The sequence below is a fragment of the Rhineura floridana genome, chromosome 1 (genome assembly GCF_030035675.1).
Source record: "Rhineura floridana isolate rRhiFlo1 chromosome 1, rRhiFlo1.hap2, whole genome shotgun sequence".
NCBI classification, from domain to species: domain Eukaryota; kingdom Metazoa; phylum Chordata; class Lepidosauria; order Squamata; family Rhineuridae; genus Rhineura; species Rhineura floridana.
The window spans coordinates 296136019-296162960 of NC_084480.1; the positions used below are offsets into that span (position 1 = coordinate 296136019).

The 26942-nt window shown below is 42.0% G+C and overlaps 1 protein-coding gene across 3 annotated transcripts in view; it reads right to left on the reverse strand.

Annotated features, from left to right (window-relative positions):
- CSMD3 (CUB and Sushi multiple domains 3) overlaps positions 1–26942 on the reverse strand; it is a 1044618-nt gene that overhangs the window by 662343 nt on the left and 355333 nt on the right. For all 3 annotated transcript variants that reach the window (XM_061605340.1, XM_061605331.1, XM_061605321.1), the window contains exon 5: positions 4776–4983. In XM_061605340.1, the coding sequence (XP_061461324.1) occupies positions 4776–4983 (208 nt within the window). The remainder of the gene's footprint in view (positions 1–4775; positions 4984–26942) is intronic.

A 26942-nucleotide genomic window follows, 5' to 3' on the forward strand; every position in this document is an offset into this window, starting at 1 on the left:
AAAGACTTTCCTGTTCACCCAAGCATTCCCCCATTTGCTGATACTGTTTGGTACACTTGCTTGCTCACTGTGGACATTAGAAACTGTATCATTGTAATGTTTTACATTTTTATTATGTATTCTATGATATTATCTTTTGTACACCACTTTGGTATTTTTAAATAATAAGCAATATATAAGTATTTTAAATAAATGTCTGAACTTGTATGTGTGTAATTTTATCTTCTTCCATCGTTATTATTGCCCGCCCTTCATTAGCAGGTTACAGCACTCTAAAATTCAGTAGTAACAGCAATTAAAACAAATTACATTTACGAGAATAGGGTGGGTCCTGAAAACATACATCTCAACTGCCAAAGGGTTAAGAGGTGCGTCTTTAGCATTCACTGAAAATTGTACAACGAATTGACAGGCAAACCTCTGTGGGGTGAGAATTGCACAAATCAGAGGCTGCCATAGAAAATGCCCTCTCCCATGCCACCACCACCTGGACTTCTGAGGATGGTGGAAGGCCCCCTTTAAAATGCACTCAGGAGGAAAACAAGTCCCTGATTGCAGCATTTGAAGAAACTGCCCCTATTCATAGGAGCAGTTCAAACATCATGTCCATAGCACTTGGTACTCTTACCATATCAGTGTACAAACATTTTTCATTCAGATCAAACCTCATGAACACACCAAGGAAGGGAAACCTTTTTCATGCCAAGGACCTCATTACTTCATGGACGACCTTCTGGGGACCACATCATGCCATGATGGGTAACGCCAGAGATAACAGATGTGGCTGTTGTCATTTTACAGTAACATTCTAGTTACAAAAGTCAAAGGTTTCTACACACACACACTCACTCCCTCATTCACACACACACCTCTCCATCCATTGTGGGGGGGGTCACACATGAGTCTTCTCATTTGGCTAACAACATGTTTCCTTGTCCTTTCATGCTGATTGGAGCCAGTCAGAGTGAATGAGGGTGAGTCAGTCACTGAGAAGCCTCTTCTCAGTAACTAACATATACCTCCCCCTGTGTGCTGATTGGTTCCTACGGTAAGTGAGAAATGAGCTTCATGACAAAGTAACTTGGTCTCCCAATTCCAAGTCCCATACTTGGCTTCATTTCAGAATTCTTAAAAACAAAATGTTTCTGTCAATTTAGGCCCCAAAGAGAGAGATTGGCACCTGGTTGGCCACTGTGAGAACAGGATGCTGGACTAGATGGGCCACTGGCCTGATCCAGCAGGCTCTTCTTATGTTCTTATGTTCTTATGAGATTGAGGGTGGGGGTATGCACACAACAGTTTTACTCTAGTTCTGTAACTGCAACCCAGACAGTGAATCCTGAGGGTGCGGCTGTGAGGGGGTATGGTGTGATTGTCATGAAGAAACCCTGCACTTCTGAATTTGCCACTATACTAGTAGTCCCAAAGGCCAGATAGAAAGACTGGGGGGGGGCTACATTCAACCCCTGGTCCTGAGGTTCCCCACCCCTGCCATGTATCAAACCTGTACAAGAGGAACAGAAATGGAAACCCATATGATTAATTTCTGTGTTTAGTCTTTGGTTCTTAAAATTGTGTTCATGTATAAAACCAATAACCACATTTAGAATACATAAAAGGCAGACACATCAACCCCAGCTAGGTGCACTATATGGGTAGAAACAGGCTCCTCCCACAAATATATCATATCTGGATGGGAAACTATTAGCCCAACTAGTTGGGATGTGGTGTCAACTCCAATCTTGCAGACACAGCTATAGGCCTTTTAAAAAATGTGGTTGGTTATTTGGGAGGAGTAGCATTAGACTTTTGCTCTACAAAAAGCTGATTTTAGCTTCTTTTTAAAGTGATCCCTCTTTGCTCCATTGGATCAGGGTAAGAGAGCACCGAGAAAACCAATCTCATTAGCAGTTGTCTGTTCATTACATTTTAGAAATCTATTGGGGGGGGTTGCTGCTGCTGCTTCTTCTCATTTTGCATAGCATATGGCGGTAACTTGAATAATGGAGTACATTAAACTGATAAGCCACCCAGTTCACCCCAAATTCCACAGCCCAAAATGGATGAACACACATGCCCAGAAATCTCCAATAGTAACAACACCTTGCAATGACTTTGGACAACTGGAGAGACTCAGGGGCAAATTAGATGTTATAGAGGAAGTTACAATCAAATCAACCAAAGTCTTTTTATTTGGTTAAAAGCACCCCAGAAAACCCCAGTTTGGATCAGGGCCATGTTGCTGTGGTATGCATGATAATGAGGGGTGTGCTGAAATTTGCCACCACCCATTTGCAAATGGCTATTTGGGGGGTTCCTGTTTTGGATCTGTTTCATGGGTCATGATTCAACCCACAAAACTGATGTGGAGGAATGGTGGGAGCTTACAATAGCGGGGGGGGGACTCATTGCCTTTTTACAAGTCACCAACCTTGTTGGCAGCTTCTGTAGTATAGCACGAGCAGAGCTCTGGCTGCTGCCACCATTCCTTGAAGGAGGCGGAGATGAATCCCCTTAAAAAGACCACCCTGAACTCATAAGTGTTAAACAACTATTGCCCAGTAGCAAATATCCCCTTCTTGGGCAAGGAGCTTGAGAAGGTGGTAGCAGTCCAGCTTCAAACATGCTTGGAGGAAACTCGAGTCTGGCTTCATGCCTCTTCATGGCACTGAAACTGCCTTGGTCGCCCTGGTTGATAGCATCTGTCCCAGGCTATGGTCTGAAGTCATATAAGGCAGCTCCCTGCTGAAGCTAAGCAGGGTCAGGTCTGGTCAGTGCCTGGATGGAAGATTGCCCGGGAACCATATGTAAGCCACCCTTACATATGAAAAGAAAGGTGGGGTACAAATGTAATAAATAATAATAATAATCTGTCAGGAGAGAGGTAGGGGGAGTGCAACCCTGCTAGTTTTCCTTGATCTCTCGGTAGCTTTTCATACTGTTGTTGTTATTTATTAAATTTCTATCCCACCCTTCCTCTCAGAAGGAGCCCACAATACTGTCGATCATGGTGTCCTTCTGGAACATCTCAGGGTGGTGGAGATTGGGGTCACTGTGCTTCAGTGGTTCAGCTCGTACCTCCAGGGCTGTGCTCAAGAAGTAGTTACGGGAGGTTACTGTTTGGCACCATCAGAGCTGTTCTGCAGTGTTCAGCAGAATTCCATCTTGTCCCCCATACTATTTAACAACTATATGAAGCCTCCAGGAGCTGTCATCAGGAGATTTGGAATGAGGTGTCATCAATATGCAGATGACACCCAACTCTATATCTTTGTTCCATCTGAATCAGGAGATGCAGCTGAGGTGCTGGATCGGTGCATGGAGGCAGTGATGGGCTGGATGTGGGCCAATAAAGTTCTCATGTCCAGAGTTCTCATGTCCCGGACATGGAGAGTCTGCTTGTTCTGGATGTGGTTGAACTCCCATGGAAGGAGCAGGTTCGCAACTTAGGAGTACTCCTGGATCCAACATTGTCACTGGAGGTTCAGGTGGCCTCAATGGCTAGGAGTGTCTTTTTCCAGCTCCGGCTGGTTCGCCAGCTTCAGCCCCTTTTGGACAGAGATTACTTGGCCACAGTACTCCATGCTATGATAACTTTAGATCTCCCTGTTTTAAAACAGCTGCATAGGTTGACAGTTCATTTCTGGGCTGAATTCAAGGTGTTCACACTAGTGTTTAAAACCATAAATGACTTAGGTCCCATATCTCTGAAAGACCATCTCCTTCCCTACAGACCCTCTCAGGTGTTGAAATCAGGAGAGGGGGCCCTCTGGGTGGTTCTGCCAACTTCAGAAGTTTGGGTGGTGATGGCCCAAGAGAGGGCATTCTCTGTGGTGAACCCTAAGCTGTGGAATTCCCTCCCCACCAAGGAACTTCGCTGTACAGTTTTAGGCAAATGCTGAAGACACACCTCTTTACCCTGGCCTTTCACACCGGAGACATGTATTTTTAGGACACACGCTATTTTGGGATTTTAGATTATTTTTAAATTGTTTTTAATGTCATGTTTTAAATTTTTGATTTTAATAATATTCTATATTATTGTTCTTTTTGTTGCTATTACTTTATTAGATTTCTTATATGCCTTTTACCCTAGGGTCCCAAGGCAGAGTACAACAATATAAAATACAATAAAATAAGTTACAACAATTAACAATCAGAAGAATGGGATGTCTCTATCAAGTTTGAATCGTGGAAGCCAGAGCTCCTAGGCAACAACTGTATCACCAAAGCCAATGATTTTGAAATATACTGTTTTTGTAAAAAAAAAAAAAAAAACAGGAAAGGGTAAGAATCCTTCTTGCAGCAAACTGATTTCACGCACCATAAATTATTTTGATTTTAATATGGTAGGATGATTCAGCTGACATGCCATACACACACAAACTGAACAACTCCCTGAAGCAAAACAAAAGGATATCAACCTATGTTAACTCTTTTGCCATTATTATCATCATCATCATCATTACCACCTCACTGATTTGCCTAATATAAAATGTAAGGTGAATGTGGAGAATCATGCTCAGAGTAAAAAGAACCTTGTAATGTGTTTAAGGAAAGTTACAATATTCCGGATAAGCTTCATCAAACTTCTCCAAGTGGAATTGGGTCACACGGTTCTAATTTACAACATTTAACCTAAATTAGCATTCAAGGCAACATTTGAAAGAACATTAGGGATTTCAGTTGAAGTTTAAATAAATTTCCTTATCAGAGGCAGTTTTGCAGAATCTCACATACAACATGCATATAACATACAACAGTGAATCACTCACCAGAGTGTTGGTGGCTCAGAACCTTCTATTTCCAGGTAATCATATTTCTCTTCCATCTGAAAATCTGTAAAAATGAGTGAAATGGTGTCCCCAGGATCTGCTACAATGGTCCATGTGCACTCTGCGTTATTGTGGTACTCGTTAGGAAAATTTGGGCTAGAGATGATGCCAGTGGATCCCCTCATTGTCCCTCCACATGCATCCTCCGCTGTTGAAAAGAACAAAAGGAGGGGCATAGGTTAGAAGAGAATAATTCATAATAGCTATTTCATTTAAGATAAAAACATAATTTCACCAGAAAAGGCTATTAACAAAAACTTTATTTGCCATAGCAGAGGGAGAGATGGGAAGCAGGGCCCATTCCATCTGCTCTGCTGAAAGGCATCTCCATTTGGTGCCTCTTTTCCATCAACTGCTTCCATTCAATCTATTCATTAGTATAAATATAATGATTTCAGGAACACTGCAATGTAAAGAACTGGCGTCTTCCTTTGCTTGTTTCCTCTTCTCTTTTTTCCTTTCATGGTCTGACTTTTACACTGCAAGCCTGTACGCAGGTAGGGAGTGTCTTGTTTGCAATTGATCATTTGTGTGATTTATTTATTTCCATTTATGAATCGCTTCTGTGAATAAATCTTGTTTCTTTGAATTAGGTTTTAATGGGTATTGTGTAATGTGTTCAGACATTTCTTTGTAATGCACATTGCAATGTATTTCAATGTGGGAAGTTTTTGTCTGATCTGCCCCATGGGGCCTTAACTGACTGCTGTGAGTTAGAAGTCTCAGGATGCAAAAGAAGGGAAGAAGGTATGAATATCTCGGTTGATGGGTTTAGAGTTTTCAGTTAGACAGTATGACTGGCTGGGCTCAGAAGAAGTATATATATGGCCAGGTACTGTTCAGCAGAGGCTAGTCAATTTAGTTGGTTGGGAATTAGTTGGTTGGAGAGTTGCCATAGATGGACGTAAGAAGGGCCTGCTGGATCAGGCCAATGACCCATCTAGTCTACCATCTTGTTGTCAAAGTGGCCAACCTGATGCCTTGAGTGCAACAGCCTTCTCCCCAGTTGTGACTCCCAGCAATAATAATAATAATAATTTATAATAATAATTTAATTTATGTGTCGCCTATCTGGCCAGTGGCCACTCTAGGCGACGTACAACTCAGTTACAATAAAATACATCATAATAATACAATACAAACGATAAAAATTATAAAACAATGACAGTTCAGAGTAATAGGCAATTAGTCATAGAGATTTACCCTCCCCGGAAGTCCCGAAGGCCTGTCTGAAAAGCCAGGACTTCAAGGCCTGGCGGAATACATTCAGGGAAGGGGCATGCCGGAGATCATACGGGAGGGAGTTCCAGAGAGTGGGGGCCGCCACTGAGAATGCCCTCTCTCTAGTCCCCACCAACCTAGCTGTTTTAGTTGGCGGGACTGAGAGAAGGGCCTGTGTGGCTGATCTTGTCGGGCGGCATAATTGGTGGCGTTGGAGGCGCTCCATCAGATAAGCTGGGCCGAGACCGTGTAGGGATTTAAAGGTTAATACCAACTGGTATTCACAGTCATGCTGCTTCCAACAGTGGAGGCAGAACATAGCCATCATGGTTAGTAGCCATTTATAGCCTTATCCTCCATGAATTTGTCTAAACCTCTTTTAAAGCCAACCTAGTTGGCAGCCGTCATTGCCTTTTGTGGAAGCAAATTTCACAGTTTATCTATGCACTGTGTGAAGAAGTACTTGTGGAGTCCATGGTATTTGTGGAGTCAGCCAGAAAAAGAAGACAGTAGAAGAAGAGGACTGGGAAAGAAGGGAGACCTGAGAAGCAGGTGTAATGGCTTGATGGGTGAAGACTTGGTGGGGATAGCTGAATCACTTGACTTAGGGTGAAGAGACAAGGTGAGAACCTGTGTCAGCACTGAGGGGAAAAGTGAGAAGCAGCTTGGAATCTTGATCTCTGGTGACTGGTGGGAGTACCAGAGGGAAGATTCCCAAGGCAGTACAGTAAGACAAAGCTGTTGTTCCAATAGGTCAGTAAAGGGCTGGAAAAATAGGCTTCCAGCAGAATCCTCAGAGTCCTTAACCAAGGAGAAGAAAATAAAAGAGCAATTTGGCTAAAGGGTTTTAATAGGGTAACTGCTTCCCTAAAATTGTCTTAGTCACATATAAGCTGTTGGTATTTTAAAGTGATAGTAACAAGTTACCCAAACATATGCTCATTTAAAGGTACATGGTTGTATTTAACTAAGTCCTATTCAGAGTAGACACACTGAAATTAATCAACCTAAGTTAGTCATGCCTATCAACTCCAGTGAGTCTACTCTGAGTCAAACTAGCATTGACCATCCCTAGTACTATTTGAAGTAACCAGGTAAGTCTGTGCACTTAATACTCTTGTAATACATTAATGTAAATACCTTTACAAAAAATAAAATACCTGCATCTGATTGGCTTTGTATCATGACTGTACCCTACAATTACTAGTTTATTGGTAAGTTATTATTATTATTATTATTTACTGCATTTATATACCGTCCCATAGCCAAAGCTCTCTGGGCAGTTTACAACAATTGAAACGTTAAAAACAAATATACACATTTTAAAAAAGCAATTTAAGAACACATGCTAAAAGGTTAAAAGTTCTGAGGGAATAATGAGACTGAATGGTGGCAGTGACACATATTTAAGGGAACCATTCAAACAGGAGTTGGGTTTTGAGTAAGTAAATACTCAAGTAAGTTCATAGCTACCTATAAAATATCTCAAAGTGATTTAACAATAAAAACAATTTTAAATCAAGTACTGATATACAATTAGTGAAACCACTTGCAAGGGCCAGGGGGAGACACTTGGGCTGCCAGAACTTTTATCTTATTCTTAATAGGTAGAGTAGGGTGGACAGTATGCTTCTGATTGAAAGCTTTTTACTTGCTTGCAGTCAATGATCCATGAATTGGCTTTGGGCTGTCCATGAACTGGGAACAAAAAGAAAAAATCAATTTCCACTGCAATTAAATTATTTATTTTATTTGGTTCATAGCTTTCATCAGATTCTCAAATAAAGTTAGGAATCACTGCTCTACAGCCTTTGAGGAGTCCTAGTGGCCACATGCAGCCACCATAGCTGCGTCTGAAAAGCTAAGAGCCCTACTGGCTCAGAACAAAAGCCTAGCTAGTTGAGCATCATGTTCTCACAGAGGTCAATTAGATGCCAATGTCAAGCCCACAAGCCAGGCATGAGCGCAGTACCTTGATTCCCAACAAATGGTAACCATAGGACTACTGCCTCAAAATCTGGACACAGTACATAGCCATCATGACTAGTAGCCATTGATAGCCTTATCCTCCATTAATTTGTCTAACCTCTTTTTAAAGCCAATGAAGTTGGTGGGTGTCACCTCTATCTTGTGGTAGCAAATTCCATAGTTTAATTATGTGTTCTATGAAGAAATACTTCCTTTTGTTTGTTCATAATCTACCGCCGTTCATCTTCACTGGATGTCCTTGAGTTTTAGTATTTTGAAAGAGGGAGAAAACCGTCTCGCTATCCACTTGCTCCACACCATGTATCATGTTATGCACCAGTGTTATGTCCTGTGGTAACCTTTCCTCACAGGGGAGTTGCTCCAGCCCCTTGATAGCTTTTGGTTGCCTCTTTCTGCCCTATGGGACAGAAAATAATGCTTCCTGTTAAAAAGGTTTACATTTAAGGGAAGGAACGTGAGACTAAGTGAAAGAAGAGGACAATGCCTGATAAAGGCATGGCAAAAATGGAAGAAAGGAATGGTAAAGAAGTCAGAGAAGGGAACATACGAGATCATAGTAATTTAATTTGGAAGGAGTAGAAACAGCAAGAATCAGATAACTGCTTCTGGCTGAAGTTCTGTGATTTTAATAGCTGGATGAAGAAACAGATCGCACTTTTGCTAGCATGGAAAATGAGTGATGGAAAAACTGCATGTGTTGACTTACTTCCTGACAGAGGAAAAGACTGCTGGCCATGTCAAAAAGAAGTCCAAGACCATTCATAGCAGCAGTGACCCTCTCCCCCTTCTGGTAAGCAGCAGCATCTCAGCTGTCAGGAGATCAGGTGAGTGCCACCACCCTACCTCTGCTGATTCTTGGGGAAGCAAGGATTTCGTCCATGCTATACAGGAACTTTACATACTGCAGGTGTAGTGAAGTTGTGGCCCTACATATGGTGTTGGACCAACTTCCATCAGCCCTAGCCAATGTGGTCAATATTAGGGGGAGAGAGGATTTAGAGTTCAGCCACATATGGAGGCCTAGACCTTCCCTACCCCAATTTACTGCGACAAACATCTGGGGGAATGAATAAAGTAGTGGGAAATATTTGTGGGGATATAGTATCCACTATCCCATGGTAATTCCTGAACCCTAGCGTGAGCGAGAGAGCGAGAGAGCGAGAGCGAGAGCGACAGCGTGTGTGTGTCCTGCCTTTCGTTCCAGTAGGAGCCCAGGGTGGCAAACAAAAACACTCTAAAACATCATAAAAACAGACATTAACATATATTAAAACAAAACATCTTTAAAACAAATTAAAACAAAATATCTTTAAGAACATATTTTTAAAAAACTTTAGAAACATCTTAAAAAGCAGTTCCAACACAGACTGGAATAAGGTCTCTACTTAAAAGGCTTGTTGAAAGAGGAAGCTCTTCAGTAGGCGCCGAAAAGATAACAGAACTTGTTAAATAATTTAAGTAATTTGTGGAAGTTAGAGACTTGTAATGCAGGTTAGGAATGTAAGGATCTGTTAGTTTCAGTTCTCATTTTTCCATTCTGAAATTCAGTTCACTCAATTTCTGCAGCAATTTGCAATTTTTAAAAAAGTCATAAAAATTGTTCAGCATTTGTTTATATTTCTCCCAATAAACCCATTATTGTATGCAGTTTTGACTAATGTAAACATTTTACAAGCAATGTCTCCTATAATGCATTTTTGTTTATTTTCACTAATATGTTCATTTTTATGCTCACCTAATACATGCATTTGGATTGCAAAATTTGGATAAGTGCAAATTTTGAATGATGGCTGTGTTTCAATTCTCATATTGTTTTGGAAATTTAATTTCCAAAATTTAATTTAATTTAATTTGGAAAGTGCATATTTGATAGATTCAGCTTCAAATGTGAACTGAATCAAATTTCTCCACCATCCCTATTATTATTTATTTATTATTTATTTATTTATTACATTTATATACCACCCCATAGCCAGAGCTCTCTGGGCGGTTTACAGCAATTAAAAACATTAAAAACAAATATTAAAAACACATCGTTTAAAAACAATTTAAAATACAATTTAAAACACATGCTAAAATGCCCGGGAGAAGAGGAGAGTCCTGACCTGGCGCCGAAAAGATAACAGTGTTGGCACCAGGCGCACCTCTGTCTGAGTATGCTCAGATCTAGGGTTACTTCTTCTTATTACATAGCCAACATTTTTACTTTAAAGAGCTCTTAACTCTACTTTTTATGTAGCTTATTTTATGGATAGGATATTGTGTATTTTATCGAATCTGGCACCCACATCACAACAGCCACACTGGAGTGATGTGGGTGCCAGATTCGATAAAATACACAATATCCTATCCATAAAATAAGCTGCCAGCCTCCGAGCTTCTCTCGGAGTAGGCACCTGGAGGAGGGTCTTTGATGTTGAGCGTAGTGTGTGTGTGGGTTCATATTAGGAGAGGCCTTTCATCAGGCATTGTGGTCCCAAGCCATGTAAGGCTTTATAGGTTAAAACCAGCACCCTGAATCGAGCTCGGAAACATACCGGCAGCCAGTGCAAGTGGGCCAGAATCGGTTTTATATGTTCGGACCGTCTGGTCCCTGTTACCAATCTGGCCGCTGCATTTTGCACAAGCTGCAGTTTCCTAACCGTCTTCAAAGGCAGCCCCACGTAAAGTGCATTGCAGTAATCTAGCTTGGAGGTTACCAGAGCATGGACAACTGAAGCCAGGTTATCCCTGTCTGAGTATGCTCAGATCTAGGGTTACTTCTCCTTATTACATAGCCAACATTTTTACTTTAAAGAGCTCTTAACTCTACTTTTTATGTAGCTTATTTTATGGATAGGATATTGTGTATTTTATCGAATCTGGCACCCACATCACAACAGCCACACTGGAGTAGATGAGTGCATGGGTGGGAAACAGCAAGGTTATGGGAGTGTTAGGGCAGAATATCAACTTGCCAGCACAAAAGGATGGCCAGATTTTTGTTGTTTTTGTGAATGGAGCAATAATCTCCTGCAGCCTACACAAGTTGCCACCAATGCCATTCTGAAAGCAGCCCATCAGCAATGTACAGTGGTAATCCTCCAGGGGCATCAAGATCAACTTCCTCATTTTGCTTCTTTCCTAGGATTGTAAAAACAAGGTCTCTTTCCCCCCTCCCCCAAAGAGGCAATCAGGCTAAAATACACAGTTGCTAGTTTGCATTCATGGCAGGGGAGATGTCATGATCATGAAGGTGGTTTTCCCAGGGTAAGGATCATCCGTTGCACTCCGGTTGTGCAGGCCTACTATAGTAATTTTTACTACATTGTAAATTCCTTTACGTGATGAGGGGGTTTGAGAGTGTTGAAGAAGCTAAGAACAATGCCGGCAGGAGTCTAGACCAAGAGACTAGACTCCTAGCAGGGGCACCCAAGGCAGAATGGTCAAAGCTGAAACACCAGACTAAGATGCATCCAGACTCAGAGGAAGGCAATGGTAAACCACTTCTGAATACCTCTTACCATGAAAACCCTATGAACAGAGGATCCAAAATGCAACATGAGATAGTGCTGGAAGATGAGAACCCCAGGTCAGAAGGCACTCACCTACTGGGGAAGAACAAAGGACAAGTACGAGTAGCGCTGTGACTAATGACGCAGCTGGGTCAAAGCCGAAAGGAAGCCCAGAGGCTGATGCGCACAGATGCGAAAGGAGAGTCCAGAGTTGTACGATGCATACAATAAGCCACAGACCTGAACTTACAATATTTGAACAGGGTGGTTCATGACAGATGCTCTTGGAGGTCACTGATTCGTAGGGTCGCCATAAGTCAACTTGGAGGCACATAACAACAAATTAGGCCACCCTTCATTTGCCTGCTCCCATACTCATCTAAGAAATATTATATTAGTGTTCTGATGAATAGTTTACAGTTCTTATATTAAATGTCATGTCCCTGGCACTCTTATGCTCATGCTTTTTACAACAGAGCCATTTTAATAATAAAGGAGCCTTTCCAATACAGCACATATTTCAAAGGGTGTCTCTATAAAGGACTTCTTTCTTAGATACATGTTCTGCATTATAATGTGCTCAAGGCTGAGTGCTTTGTTGTATGGCCCCTGGAGTCCCAGTTCTGAGAAGAAAGCCTTGGTAAATGTTTTATAAATAAAATAAGGAAATAATGACATTGTTGTTGCAGGGCCCCAGTGATTGATTTATTTCTGCAGTGTAAGATGCTGGGAGTGTAAAGCTCTCTAAATATCATGTATTGTGCCCTTGGAACCCCACAACTCAAATGATGATGTGGTCTTTGTGGGGAAAGAATGAGTTCTACAAGTGCATTTCCAAATGAGAATTTCTGATCACTGTTGTTTTTACCTGTTAGATTTCTGGCTTCACCATTCCCAAAGGCCTGTGGTAAATTTTTAAGTGCAGGAGCTCATCATGCTGGCTCCCATAGCCATGCTCCCAAGGAGAAGCCATAGCCTCCTGTGCATACACAAGCACACAGCAGCAGCACATAACACCCAATTTATTAGGATCGGCATGACTGTAATTGTCTACATAGTTTCCTGGGACTGGAGGAAGCTTCAGTGATCTCAGTGGTGCATCTGATTGCACAGGTTTAACTTGTAAAACAAGCTGAGCTTTAGCAAAAGATCTTCAGTCAGTTGAAACAGAATCAGTGGCTTTGAACTATAAACAATTCTCTAGAGAAGCATTACCACTTAAACTCTAGTGTGTAGTAGGAACCCCCTGCTTCACTCTGCTAACCCTATTTCCCTCTGACTTCCTCTGTGCAAATCTGTCACAAACAAACTTGAAAGCCTCATTATCATCAATTCACTAACCAAAGCAAGGAGAGGCAATCAGGTAACCCTGAAGATCCAGCAAATTATATCATTGTTCCTGCTAGTAGCAGATGGCATGGAGGGGGTGTGCCCCTCACCTGATCTCCCTCCAGCTGAGTCGCTGCTGCAGACTGGGATGGAGATGGGGAGGGGCAAGGTCATCACAGTGCAAATGTGCCAGCAGGAGCACTGGATTAGATGCACTGATGCATTTTCATTGTGCCAACCTCGCCATTATCTTATCCCTCCCATTCTCTGACCCAATACAGTAGGGCCCCGCTTTTCAGCGCCCCGCTTTTTGGCGCTCCACTAATACGTTGCGAGCCCCTCCTCCGCCCCCTTCTTCTCCTCCTCTGGGAGCGGCGGCACAATGAGCTGTAGCACGGGGAGCTTCAGGGGTCAAGAGCTGTCAGCTGGAGCGCAGCGGCTGGAGCTACCCGCACTACAGCTGGAGCGCCGGCATAGCCACAGGCTTCGCTCTCACTCTCTCTTTCTGGATGGGCTATGTTCCACTTTTGGGTGATTTTCATTTTTCGGTGGGGGTCTGGAACCTAACCCGCCGTATGAGTGGGGCCCTACTGTATGCAACAGCAATGCAGCCAGAGGGAGGTCAGGTGAGCAGAGCAGCTCACCGCAGTGCCAAAGGACAAGAGCTATGCATCCTTGCATTTCCTGCACCACTGAATAATAAATTTAAAACATAATTTAAGGAAGCATTTCCCTCACTTCCAGTTTTTATAAATACAAGTTTAAATATTTGTACTTCTTTAATTTTTTAATATTTCAATTTCCATGGAACTCTCTGCGACTATGAGAGTTCCTCAGTGCCACCCATTCTGTCAGAATGCTTTTGAAACCTCATAGTTTAATAGACTTAGGTGTGAGATTGACAGCAACACTGGAGAGGGAATGAACTATTAACTTAGATTGTTCACTATCAGGAAATTGTGCACATAAGGGAATATTGTTACTTACTTTGAGGTCTTACATATGCTTGATGACAGTTTCCAAGGACGCAAGAGATGCTGTTGGTGACACCAGCATCTAAGAGGCTATTACCTCAGTCCAAATTCCCTAAACCTCCACCCCAGCCATATTTACTCATAACCCAGTCCAGCTACTGGGTAGAATCTGCCTCTGATCCCAAAGTTCCTCCAGCTGTACCAACAAGTATAATTATCACACTAAGGAAAAATAGTTTAATATGAGACTTCCCTCATCAACTAACTTTCCCAACTGGCATATTTATCCCCACTGACAATTAACTGCCCTTTTTCACTGACTGGAACCTCTAGCCAATCAAAGTGTGAAGTTTCCCAGAGCAATCAATATAAATTCATACCTGATCCCATCTATAAATACTAAAAGTGATTGCCTCTTTCTCCCTTTTCAGAACCTGTTGTTTTGCGGTTTGGTGGGGCTGGTTGACCCCGAGCCTACCTCAAAGTATATTCACTGATCCCAATACTGCATGAGAACACTTCTAGATTTATTGATTACAGATGGAATATATATATGCAGACTATAAATACAATATCTACGAATGAAAGCGTACAGCCTCTTTCTCTTCCATGTTAATCCGGTCCCTTCAGATTCTGCAAAGAGGAAACCCCCAGTAGCGCCTTCAGGTTCCCTGGCTGTGGCGCACCTTTGAAGCCCAGGGCAAGGACAAAAGATGCACCCACCAGCATAGGATTTTAAGTACTTGCTCTCCACCGCCTGGGAGCCTGTCAGTCAATGGGCATTCATTGCTCCCCTCCTTCTGGAAGCTGCTAGAAGCTGGGCTTTTTGCCCCCTGGGTTCATGAGCTTCACATGAGCTTTTGCTTCTCGCAAGGATTAGATACTGAAAGTAACACTAGGCCACTATCAGGATTGTCTATAATTCTTGGCCTTCACAACGTTTATATATCTGCAAGATAGAGTTACCAGATCTCCGGTTTTCGGCCGGAGTCTCTGGTTTTTGGGGGCCCCTCCAGCTCTCCAGCTAGCACCCCTTAATCTCCAGACTCTCAGCTTCAATTTTTAAAAAAATTAAGTTTCTAGGTGGTCTGGTTCCTGAGATATACACCAAAACATCAGCTGCCCCCTCCACGACTGTTTAATCTATTTAACTGATATGATGCTGAAGTTGGTTCCTAGTTCCCAGTTCCTTATTTACTTGAAAGTTCAAAACACTAAAAAAGAAGGGTTGGCAACTACAGCAACTTCAAACCAAACTTAACATGTCTCTGAACCCCAAAATATATGTTGGGGTACCCTATATGATACATCACTGTGATCGGGGGACTCTCCCCGTCAAGAATAACAATACATTTATGCAATCAAAATCATCAGGCTTCTGATATTATCATAAATACATAATGATGTCATAAAACCATAAAAAATAAGTAACTGGGGGTGCCCACCCCAAACTCTGCTCTGGGACAGGACAAATCATATACCCCAGGAAAGGGGAGGGTGTCCTCTATGAGATGCCACTGTGTCCCGCCTGGCCCAGAGCTTCTGCTGGGCGCAGGGCATGGAGCAGGGCATCTATGCAAAATCAAAATGGACAAAAACACGAAGAAAAAAATAAGTAACTGGGGGTGCCCACCCCAAAATCTGCTCTAGGCCAGGACAAATCATACACCCCAGGAAAGGGGAGGGTGTCCTCTACGAGATGCCACTGCATCCCGCCTGGCCCAGAGCTTCTGCTGGGCGCAGGGCACGGAGAAGGGCATCTATGCAAAATCAAAATGGACCAAAACACATAGAAAAAAATAAGTAACTGGGGGTGCCCACCCCAAAATCTGCTCTGGGCCAGGACAAATCATATACCCCAGGAAAGGGGAGGGTGTCCTCTATGAGATGCCACTGTGTTCCGCCTCAACCACAGCTTTTGTTGGGCGCAGGGGAAGGATGAGGGCATCTGTGCAGACAGAAAGGGTAGAGAATCTTCTTACTCTTACTCATTTCTCAGACCTCTTTCTGAAGTGAAGGGTCAAATCTGTAAAGACGTTTGGAGCAGCCACATTAAAAGATAAGGGCAGGGCATTCCAGGCAGGGGGTTGCCAACCCTGCTTGGACATGGTTGTCTTTGCAGAGGATCCCTAGTCAAGCTTTACCAACAGCACAATCCAAACTATATCTACTCAGAAGTAAGTCCTGTTGAGTTCTATGGGGGCTTAGTCCCTTAGTACGTGTGTTTAGAATTGCAGCCTTCAGGGGCATCCATTTTTATTCCCGAATGCTCCCATCTAACATCTCCACAACAGTAGGCTCCTTTCTTCCTACAGTGACCTTCTGGTGACTGGCCTGGCCTGAAGGCACTTAAACCCTTCTTGCCGAAAGCAAGTAGGCTAGATTAAATGTTCCCTACCCAGGCTCCATCTTTTAGCTAAGATGTCTAGCTTAATTTCCAGTCAGATATTTTTTTTAATTGTACGCTCCAAGCAACTGTGATTGATGCTTAATGTATCATGCTTAATGACATCACTTGGCCCCGCCCCGTGACATCACTTGGCCCCGCCCCGTGACATCACTTGGCCCCGCCCCGTGACATCACTTGGCCCCGCCCCGTGACATCACTTGGCCCCGCCCCGTGACATCACTTGGGCCCGCCCCGTGACATCACTTGGGCCCGCCCCGTGACATCACTTGGGCCCGCCCCGTGACATCACTTGGGCCCGCCCCGTGACATCACTTGGGCCCGCCCCGTGACATCACTTGGGCCCGCCCCGTGACATCACTTGGGCCTGCCCCTAAAATCTCAGGTTTTGGGATGCTTCTGACCTGGCAACCCTACTGCAAGGTCAAGACAGCACTTATTCTATGACAAGCAGCCAAACTGAATAACTAACTAACCTTGTGCCAGAACCAGGTGGACACCCATGGGATGATGCTGGGTTCATTCCCTGAGAAAGATGAATGACAAAAAAAAAATCACAGGCTTCGCTCATTGGTGTCATCTCCACATATAACTGCTTCTTTGCCTGGCACAACTAGCTAAGAGCATAATGCAACAAAGAAGCCATACAAAGGCCTACTTCACAATTATACTATTATTCAGTATTTGAATCTCTGTAACACTGCACATGACCATCTGTACAAGTTCCCACTTTGCTATCTATCTACATTTCTTTCCACACCTGTTGTCAAGCAGCTAGTGCTAAACAGGCCTACAGCACAGTAACTGCATAAGCCCTTGCACTTTGACAGTTACACTCTGACATTAACAAAGATGACAGAAATATTTTCCCAAAACACAAAACATAAACAGATAGCCATATATTTCTCCACACAGACACATATAAAGATGGATTCAAATCTACTCAAACGGATAAAAATGAAAAATAAGTTCTCTAGCCCTTAAAAACTTAAGAATAGCCCTTCTGGATCTGACCAAAGGCCCATGTACTTCAGCATCCTCTTCACATTGGCCAACCAGATGTCTATGGAAAACTGCTTCACATTTTAGCTTGCTTTGTTTTCTCCCTTTTTAATGTTCAAACTATCCCTAATTTGCCAGTGATACTAGGCCAGCCCCACCAAGCAGCAAGATGAAGCAGGCTGCTTCAGGTAGCAGAATTTAGGGAGACAGACGAAGGCAGGATTCCATATCTGGATAGTGCAATGTGACTTTTTAAAGTGTTGGCCCTAGGACGAAGGAGTGTCATTTGGTGTCCCACTTCAGATAGCAAACTATCTTCTGTCAGCACTGCAAAACAGTCCCTATTGTTTTGTTACACTGTCCCAATTTCTCCTGTTGCAAAGCTTTTAGGAATGCCTTTAAAAATTATGTTAATGTGTATACACAAATCCTTCATATTTCAAACTATTCCTCCCAATCTCTGGAATATTAATCTTTGTGTGGAATGTCATTTTTACTCTAGTGCAAGTGCATGTAATGAATGCATGTAACAAGGAAAAAGAATTTCAGAGCACTGTTTCTTTCTCCCTCACAATCCCCTACTACACATATCCCTTACTACACATATAGCAACATTTACTATCAGATTGCAGATTGGATTGCAGCAATTCTGTCAAGATGAACAACCACACTCATTGTGAGGGTAAATATTCTAGTAAATAATATTATTCTTCCTTTGAAAATCAGTTTACCAACATACCTTATATCAGAAGCATATTTGGAACAGTATAAAGAGGTACAGCACACAGCAGGTGAAAAACATGTTTCAAAGATGTGTAATCGAGGCCACATTCACACCATACATTTATTCCACTATTATTCCACAACAGTCATGGCTGTAGTCTATTCCCCTCACAGAGCTATACTTGTTGGTGTGGTTTAACAGTAAGTCTCACTTCTCAGAGAACTCTGAAATTGCAGAATAGGGGTCTCCCAACAACTCTTAGCACCCTTCAGAAACTACACTTCCCAGGATTCTTTGGGAGAAGCCATGACTGTTTAAAGCGGAATAATAGTGGAATAAATATTTGGTGTTGTGGCCTGAGATGGGAGAGCTCAGGGACTGAACACAATAGCTTCCTTATTTTTATTTGATAAATATTGGAGAATATGCACTGTTACTCTGCGCAAATCTGTCCTCCAATTTCTCAAAAGTTTTCTTCCCTTGCCAAACAGGCATCCATTTTGCTGTCTCATTCTCAGGGCACTTTCCATTTTCTTTAGCATTTCTGTGGGTGCAGCGCTTTGTACTAATTTTATTGTTATGAGATAGACAAGGGTGGTGTAAATATTCCTGTAAATATTTCTCAGCACTTTGTAGGCTCCTTGGCTGCCCATGCTTCATGGAAAGATTTACCTCATTTTGTCTTCTGATCTTTAGCTGAAGTGTGGGAAGCCAGGGAGGCTTCAGAGTGCAGGGCACTGGTAAGATGATTTGTAGAATAAAGGGGGGGAAAGAAGCAAAGTTACCCTCGGCCACCTCAAAAGTAAGGTCAATGCCGCCCTGGGCTCCTTTGGAAGGAAAAGCAGGATCTACATTCAATAAATGAAATCCCTGCAACGTGCCCCATGAGGTTTTAATTGAAATGTTCTCTCCCATGGCTGCCAAGGAGGAGACTGGAAGTTTTCACTTCCATTTTAGATTAACCACAATTTAGTGTTATGTCTGAACAGGGAATTGTGGCTGAACTGTGCTTGCTGAAATAAGCCAGCTTCTTAAACTGTAGCATGAGGTCGGTTTGCTTCATAGAATCCTAGAAATGAAAGGGACTGTGGAAGTACTCAAACCAATTCTCAATGCAAAATCTGCAATGCAGGATGCAACTGCAGCATTCCTGAAAGACAGCTGTCTGACCTCTGTTTAAATACATCTACCAAAAGAGAGGCCACCACCACATTCTGAGGTAATCACACTTCTAACACTAAACTCAGGATCATTCAGACCATGGTATTTCTGATCTCTATGTAGGGATGTGAAAGTTGGACAGTGAAAAAAGCTGATAAGAGAAAAATCAACTCATTTGAAAAGTGGCGTTGGATGAGAGATTTGCGCATACCACGGACTGTGAAAAAGACAAGTAATTGGGTGTTAGAACAAATTAAACCAGAACTGTCACTAGAAGCTAAAATGACAAAACTGAGGTTATCATACTTTGGACACATAATGAGAAGACATGATTCATTAGAAAATACAATAATGCTGGGAAAAACAGAAGGGAGTAGAAAAAGAGGAAGGCCAAACAAGAGACGGATTGATTCTATAAAGGAAGCCACAGACCTGAACTTACAAGATCTGAACAGGGTGGGTCATGACAGATGCTCTTGGAGGTCCATAGGGTCATCATAAGTCGTAGTCGCCTTGGAGGCACCTAACAACAACAACAGTCTGTTCCACTGTTGAAGAGCTTTTACCATTAATATGTTTCTCCTCACTGTTTAGTCAAAATCTGATTACCTGCAATTTCTACACATTGGTTCTTGTTTTTCCGTCTGGCGCAACAGATAGCTCATCTGCTTCATCTTCTATGTGACAGCCCAGTACATATAGCAGAAGTTTGTTATGTTTTCCCTTGATCTTCCCTTCTCCAGGTTAAACATATCAACCTCTTTTAAGTATTCCTCACAGGATTTGGATTGCAGGTGCCTCATCATCCTGGTCTTCCTGCTCTAGACACTCTATTTTCTAAATGGATGCAGTACTCCAGATTTGGCCTTACCCGGTGTAATAGTGGAGCGATTGCTTCTCATAATCTGGACACTATGCAGCCTCAGAAAGCAACAGCTTACTCATAGTTAAGATTAACCACAGTTTGTTCAGAGTGGTTAATCTAAAATGGAAGTGAAAGCTTCCAAACTCCTCCTGATCGCCATACAGGAGGGAAAGGGGACCATATGTCTGGCTTGGTTAGGCTCATTTTCATAATGGTAAGCAAGGTTCAAGGATACGTCTACACTTGTATATTTCATTTCAGGGCAACATATATGGGTGTGAGGTACTGGGACTGGCACACTGCAAGGACACATGGACAAAACCCTTGCAAGGTCACTGAAGCCTTATAAAAGACAACAGGTGAGCATGGGAAAGTGTGATAAAGGTGAGGATAAAGGGTTGTTCGTAGAATGGGGAACAAATTCAATTCAGTTCATTTTTAAAGCCGAATCTATCAAACTTCACTTTCTGAAACAGTATGAGAACTGAAAAACACCCTCCCTTCTAAATTCATACTTATGCAAATTTTGCAATGCATATATTAAAGGAAAGGCTGCATAAAATAAGTGAAAATAACATAAATAAATGCATTATATTATGAGAAACTGCTTGCAAAAATGTGTACATTAGTCAAAACTGCTTTCAAAAACGCATTTATTAGGAGAAATTTGCACTAAAATGCTGAGGAATTTTCAGGATTTTTTAAAAAAAATTACAAATGGCTGCAGAAAATTGGAGAACTCACTTTAAGACTGGAAAAATGAGAAACTGAGAAAGAACCAAAACTGACAGATTCTTCCATCCCTAGTTGTTGGTAACTTCACAGCAACAAAGGATAAATAAGGAGCAGAGAGTGAGAGAACCTCTGCCCCAGGGAAGCTGTCGGTTCTGGATAATAATTGAGAGTGGGAGACAAGGAAAACCAAGAGGGAAAACAGAAAGGCAGAATGCCATGGGTCCCATGGAGAACATGTGGCAGGACTGGGAAAATGAGGAGGGTGTTATAGATGTTGGAGAAGGGTTTGGTGAAACCATGGAGGAAAGGCTTTCTGAAACTCCTGTCAGCCCTGTGTCCACTGGTTCTGTTAGTGTTTCTGCTGTGGAAGACCACAGCAGTCCTCTCCCCACCTACAAACAGTGAAGAATGTAGTTTGCCTTCATCTCCGGCTTATTTGTTGATCAGCCAGGCCTTAATGAATCTGCTAGACAATTCCAGTGAGGAAAGGGAAATCTCTAACAGAGGCAGAGCTGACAGCTTCCCCCCAAGGTGACATAGATGGGAGAAGAGACAGTGACAACTTGAGGAATCATCCTCTTTTCCTAAGAGAAGACCCCATCTTGTTTCAAAGACTGGAGAGCATTTGATTTAGATTGTGCAAGTAAGAACATAAGAAGAGCCTGCTGGATCAGGCCAGTGGCCCATCTAGTCCAGCATCCTGTTCTCACAGTGGCCAACCAGGTGCCTGGGGGAAGCCTGCAAGCAGGACCTGAGTGCAAGAACACTCTCTCCTCCTGAGGCTTCTGGCAACTGGTTTTCAGAAGCATGCTGCCTCTGACTAGGGTGGCAGAGCACACCCATCATAGGTAGTAGCCATTGATAGCCCTGCCCCCCTTTCTTGTGGGGGTGAGAGCTTTGTTGCAACAACTTTCTATTGCTTCCACAACCTAGTTGTACTTACTGGTGTTCTGTATCCTGATTCATGCCTAATATATTTTGATGCTACGTTTCTGTGCTAATCTCTCAAATAAAAATCTGTGCAAAACCCAGTCTTCGAGTCCTGAGTCTGTTTCTCTGGTCGGGAACCACAGCACAAAATAGCTGTGAGAAGAACAGATATGAAAGGAAAAGAGATAGTGAGAGAGGAAGTCTGAGGTTACAAACTTCAGTGGTAAGCCAGGGAAAGCAGAGAGACGTTATAAGGGCTGCTTGTCACAAAAAACCTGTGATGAAAATCTCCCACCTAGAACCTGCAATAAGGAACCATTCTGGATCTCTGAGGCCTTCCTCAGTTATAAGGAACAGGAAGCCTGACAATTGGGTTTTGTGATTAGAAACCTGAGAGACAGATTGGCCCAAGGTCACCTAGCGAGGTGCACAGTGGCAACACAATTTAAATCCAGTCCTCCTTATTCAGTACAAAACATTGGCTCTAACAGCAGCATACCAGGTAAATTAAACTAATAATACTGTTTTAAAAATTGAAAAAAGAAGCAAGGAAAGAACATTCTAAGATCTACTGTTTGATGTGGTTCATGCTGCATTAGTATATCTTATAAGAGACTTTGCATATGACATGAATATAAAAAGGAATAAAGCAGCAAAATGTCAGCAGCACACTGCTTGTCTTCTTAATTCCATAATGGTTCGGTATTATTGTTAAAGAAGCCCTCATTTTTATCTCAAGATAAAAGAGTCTTGTATGACAAAATGCTTTCAATATTCCAGTCTCCTTTCATTTCTAAGTAAGCATAATTATTCAGAGAACTTAAAATCCCACCTTCCAGAATGTGATTTCTGATCAGTGCTTTCCTCCAAAAGCTACAAATAGGACTTGAACTATTCAGGATAGACTTTCAGCCAAATTACGATGATTGCTTGGTCAGCTCTCCTTTATCCCTCTCCTGCCAAAAATGTATCAGCCAAAGTCTACTTTCATCTGGAAAAGTTCACAGCTATGCACATTCAGAATGAAAAGTAGAAGATACATTAAAATTCTCAGTCTAACCAAAGCAAAACTCAACAAAATATAAGAAAATTCATTCAAAGGTGAACCATCTTCGGCTGCTTCCAGACAGTTGCTATTTTATGGGTGGGATTCAATTGTATACTGGCAAATTCAGCTTGCACAATAAAGTGCAGTTGGTGTTACTATGCAACACACACTATAACCCCTCCCCCTCCTCCAAAAGACCCAAACTTTTGTTTTAAGGAAAGTGATACATTGGAAAGTGTGGGATAACTATTGCTTGACATGACACCATATTACCTCCCTGAAAACAAATCTGAATGAATACACATGATGGGTGTAAAATAACTTCCCTGCAAAAAAAATCAGGATGAATATTCAATAAACAGGCTGGGCTATATTCAACTATGTTCTCCTCAGAGCAGATCCCTAGAAAGTAATGGATGCAAGTTAGTCATGTCCAGTAAAATCAACAGGTCTACTCTGAGGAGAACTAACATTGGATACAACCCTTTTATCTGGAAGCAACCTTATAAAACAGGCTGAAACCATGCCTTCAATGTGACTACTGTATATAACTGAATATGGAAAAATCAGAAATAAATCTCACTGTATTTTGTAATTATACAAATGATTGGTATTTTTACCTAATATTCAATACATCACTTACATGAATCAGATTTCTAATCTTCCTATTAAATAATGTATCATCCATTTACAAAAAATGAAAAAAACAGTTTGGAGCTTATCTTAGCTCCTTGTATTGTGTCCCTGCCTATTGCACTACTTGTGACTATTCCCTGGTGCCCCATTAAAATTAAGGCCACTTCTCAAATGACATTGTCTCTTAACTCCACTATATTCATAAGCAGGGAAATACACATGCCCAAACTGTATGGAAGCCATTAGAGTGTTAGCTCCCCTTCTTATGATGTCTATACATGGTTGCCTAGTCATAAACTGGATGGCTATATTATTGTATAATGTTAGATGGGATCCACATTAGAAGACTTATTTACAGTAAAGATGTACCTGTTTATGTATTTGTAAAAGTAAGTTTATACATTCAAGACATTACATTTTATTTGCTTGATACTCAAGCATTCACCCATGGATGAGGATGGTATGGTTATTTGTTATTTTTTAGAAAAGCAAATATAGAATTGCTTCTAAAATTCTGCTCATTCCAATTTTTCCCTGGGTTTTGGCGTTCTTGTTCCCAAACTGAGATTGCTGTGAATCCTCCACTCTGTGTGTGTGTGTGTGTGTGTGTGTGTGTGTGTGTGTGTGTGTGTGTGTGTGTGTGTGTGACAGAGAGAGAGAGAGAGAGAGAGAGAATTATGTAACAAGCACTGGAAATGCTCAGTTTCTGCCGCTTTCAGTTCCTTCACATCTTTCTCCCTCTACATTAGCAGTGTGCCCTTATGTATGATTAACACTGGCAAAAAAATCTTGTTTTGATTGTGTTACTATGTGTCTTCATCCACACATGTGGGAAGGTTGGAGTTGGAATGGATGTGGATGACATGCACAAGGTATAGAGACCCCATCGCCCTACACAATTTCTACCCTTGCATATTTAGGATAAATGCCTGAAGAGGGCTCAAGTAATCCTTGGATGCAGCAGCAATACCTAACTGTTTCTTCTTCTTTTTCAGTACAGTTTCTCACTTACTCTGGCAATGGCTTCTCTGCCTGATATGGACGATTAATCCCTGCCAGAATAAATAAAGTACTGCTGCTTTTTAAAAGCAAAATACTGTACTCCTGCTACACAGAATGAAGATGTGTCCTCATTGTTTTCTGGGAGCATTAGCAAGGCTATTAGCCATCATAACTCTGCTTGGATAAGTTTGAATCCAGCTGATGATGATGATGGACTGTCTTCAAGTCAATTCCAACTTATGGCAACCCTATGAACAGGGTTTTCGTGGTAAGCGGTATTCAGAGGGAGTTTATCATTGCCTTCCTCTGAGGCTGAGAGGCAGTGACTGGCCCAAGGTCAGCCAGTGAGCTTCATGGCTGTGTGGGGATTCGAACCCTGGTCTCCTAGGTCGCAGTCCAACACCTTAACCACTACACCACACTGGCTCCATTTTATGGAACAACTCGCTTTACTTGGACATGGAAAAGCATGTATCAGATGAGTGAAAGGTGGAATGCTGCTTTTTCAAAGAGTACTGATTTCCATTCAGTGAAATGGTTAGACTAGTAAAATAAAGTATTTACACAGTACCTGGAAGATTCTGCAAGAGTCAAAATACCATAAGAGGTTAGCCTATGCTTGATCAGCAAGGGTAACTTCTGGAAGGCTCAACCATCTACATCAATGTAAACTATTGATACATCAGTGTCACTGTTTAACAGTATGACCTGTGCCTCTAGTGTGATTACTGCTCCCCATCACCCATTATTAGTAACAAGGAGTCAGCCAGCCTCTCCTGTGAACCTCTGCACTCTCTCTGCCTGCCCTGCCTGCTGATGGAAATCTATTTCCTTTTTCAAGGTTCTAAAAAGGCAGAAATATGCAAACATATGTGTTTCCTCTCTAGGACAGTAATGTGCAAATTACCCCTTAGTTTACTTAAGTTTGATCATGTAACAGTTTAATTTATGGTCTCTGATTTACCACTGCATCTTCACTCAGCACACTATACTTTGGCCTGGTTAATTTAGAAAGTGAACACAAAAACACCTCCTTTAAATTATTATATATAAAAATCACATATAAGCTCTTGAAAATATAGATTGATTAAGTCATGTATGCCCTCTGCTTAGCTGTTGTAATGATTTATCACTGCAAATTGGATATGGTGAGCAATGATAAACTGTAATTTATTGCACCACTTGTAAAGGGCACATAACGCAATTAGGACCGGTCAAAACATTTCTCAAAAATGAAAACAGTTCCAAAACCCCCCACAAATGCACATTCTCTGAGAGCTAACTTACCCTTCACATTGCCTTCATGCCAGCTACTAACAATAACTCTGTGAAAAGCTCTCTGCATACAAAATGGTGGCATTCTTTACCATACTGACAGTATGGAAATGAGTGCAATACATCAGGTTTGGGAATGGGAAGAGACCCCATTAGCTGAATGAAAGAATGAGGGCAAAGGCAAATTGGATGACTAGAACACTAATCAGAAACACAAAGAAAGGAAAATGGGTGTACCACCAACTTGTGTAGGGATGGTAAGAAATTCAAGATATGTCCAGCAACTGCTAGTAGAGATCTCTCTTTCTCATTTTGCCTTCATGTTGACCTTGGCAGTCCAGTGGTGCACACCGGACACAAATTAGCTATTAGCAACATAACAGCACCCCTTAAGAACCATACTATGCTTACTATCAGGGCTGTTACGGAGTGATAAAGTGGTGGATTTACCCACCCTTTCTGCATATGTCTATGGAAAAAGCAGGAAGTTTCTGGTCCACATTAATGATTGCTAGTAGAAAAAGGAGGAAGTGGTGGTTCTTCTGGGTAAAGGTGGTTGTCGCAGGCTAACCAATGCAAAATGTGATCTTCTGTATATTACACAGATGACTGACACATTTTCTTCTGAGATCAGGTTAACAATCTAGCACCACCCTCCAAATATCCCTACACATCTTCATATCTCCTATATACTAAAGCAGCAAGCATCAAAAACCATCAGATAGTTAATCATACAAGGTGCTCCCCATACTCCAATGTTCTCTCCCAGTGTCAGGCGCTTAACTCTGACTGTTGGCATATAACTTGAGCAGTCAGCTCATGCATAATGGTAGCCTCCTTTATGAACTGTGATTGTTGCAGTAAAGCAAATCTGGGAGCTTTATAGCAGACAGTGTCATGGGGATTGAGCCGTTTGGTATTTGACAGCAGGTTTCTCTGATTCCTCAATCTGGCAGCTGCACTTACGACTACTGTGGCTTGTCAAGGCCCAGAAATGCTTTACCTATCCCATTTCTCACTGCTATGCCAGCCACATCTGTAGGCTTCCTCTCCCCAACACCTCTGAATTCACACCACACATCTCAGTACGGTAAAATCCACAGACACAAACCAGATTCAATGAAGGTGAAGACAGGCATGTAAAAGAAAGGTTGGCATTCTCATTCTTGATTTTAGAGTTTGTTTCCTTGTGTTCCTTTTATTTTCCCCATCCCCCAGGTAAAGTCATTTTATATTGATAAATCCAAAGCTTCAAAACTGCAGTGCAGCAGGTTTGCATGTCTATTTTAGTACCTTGAAAAATGGATTAAAAATG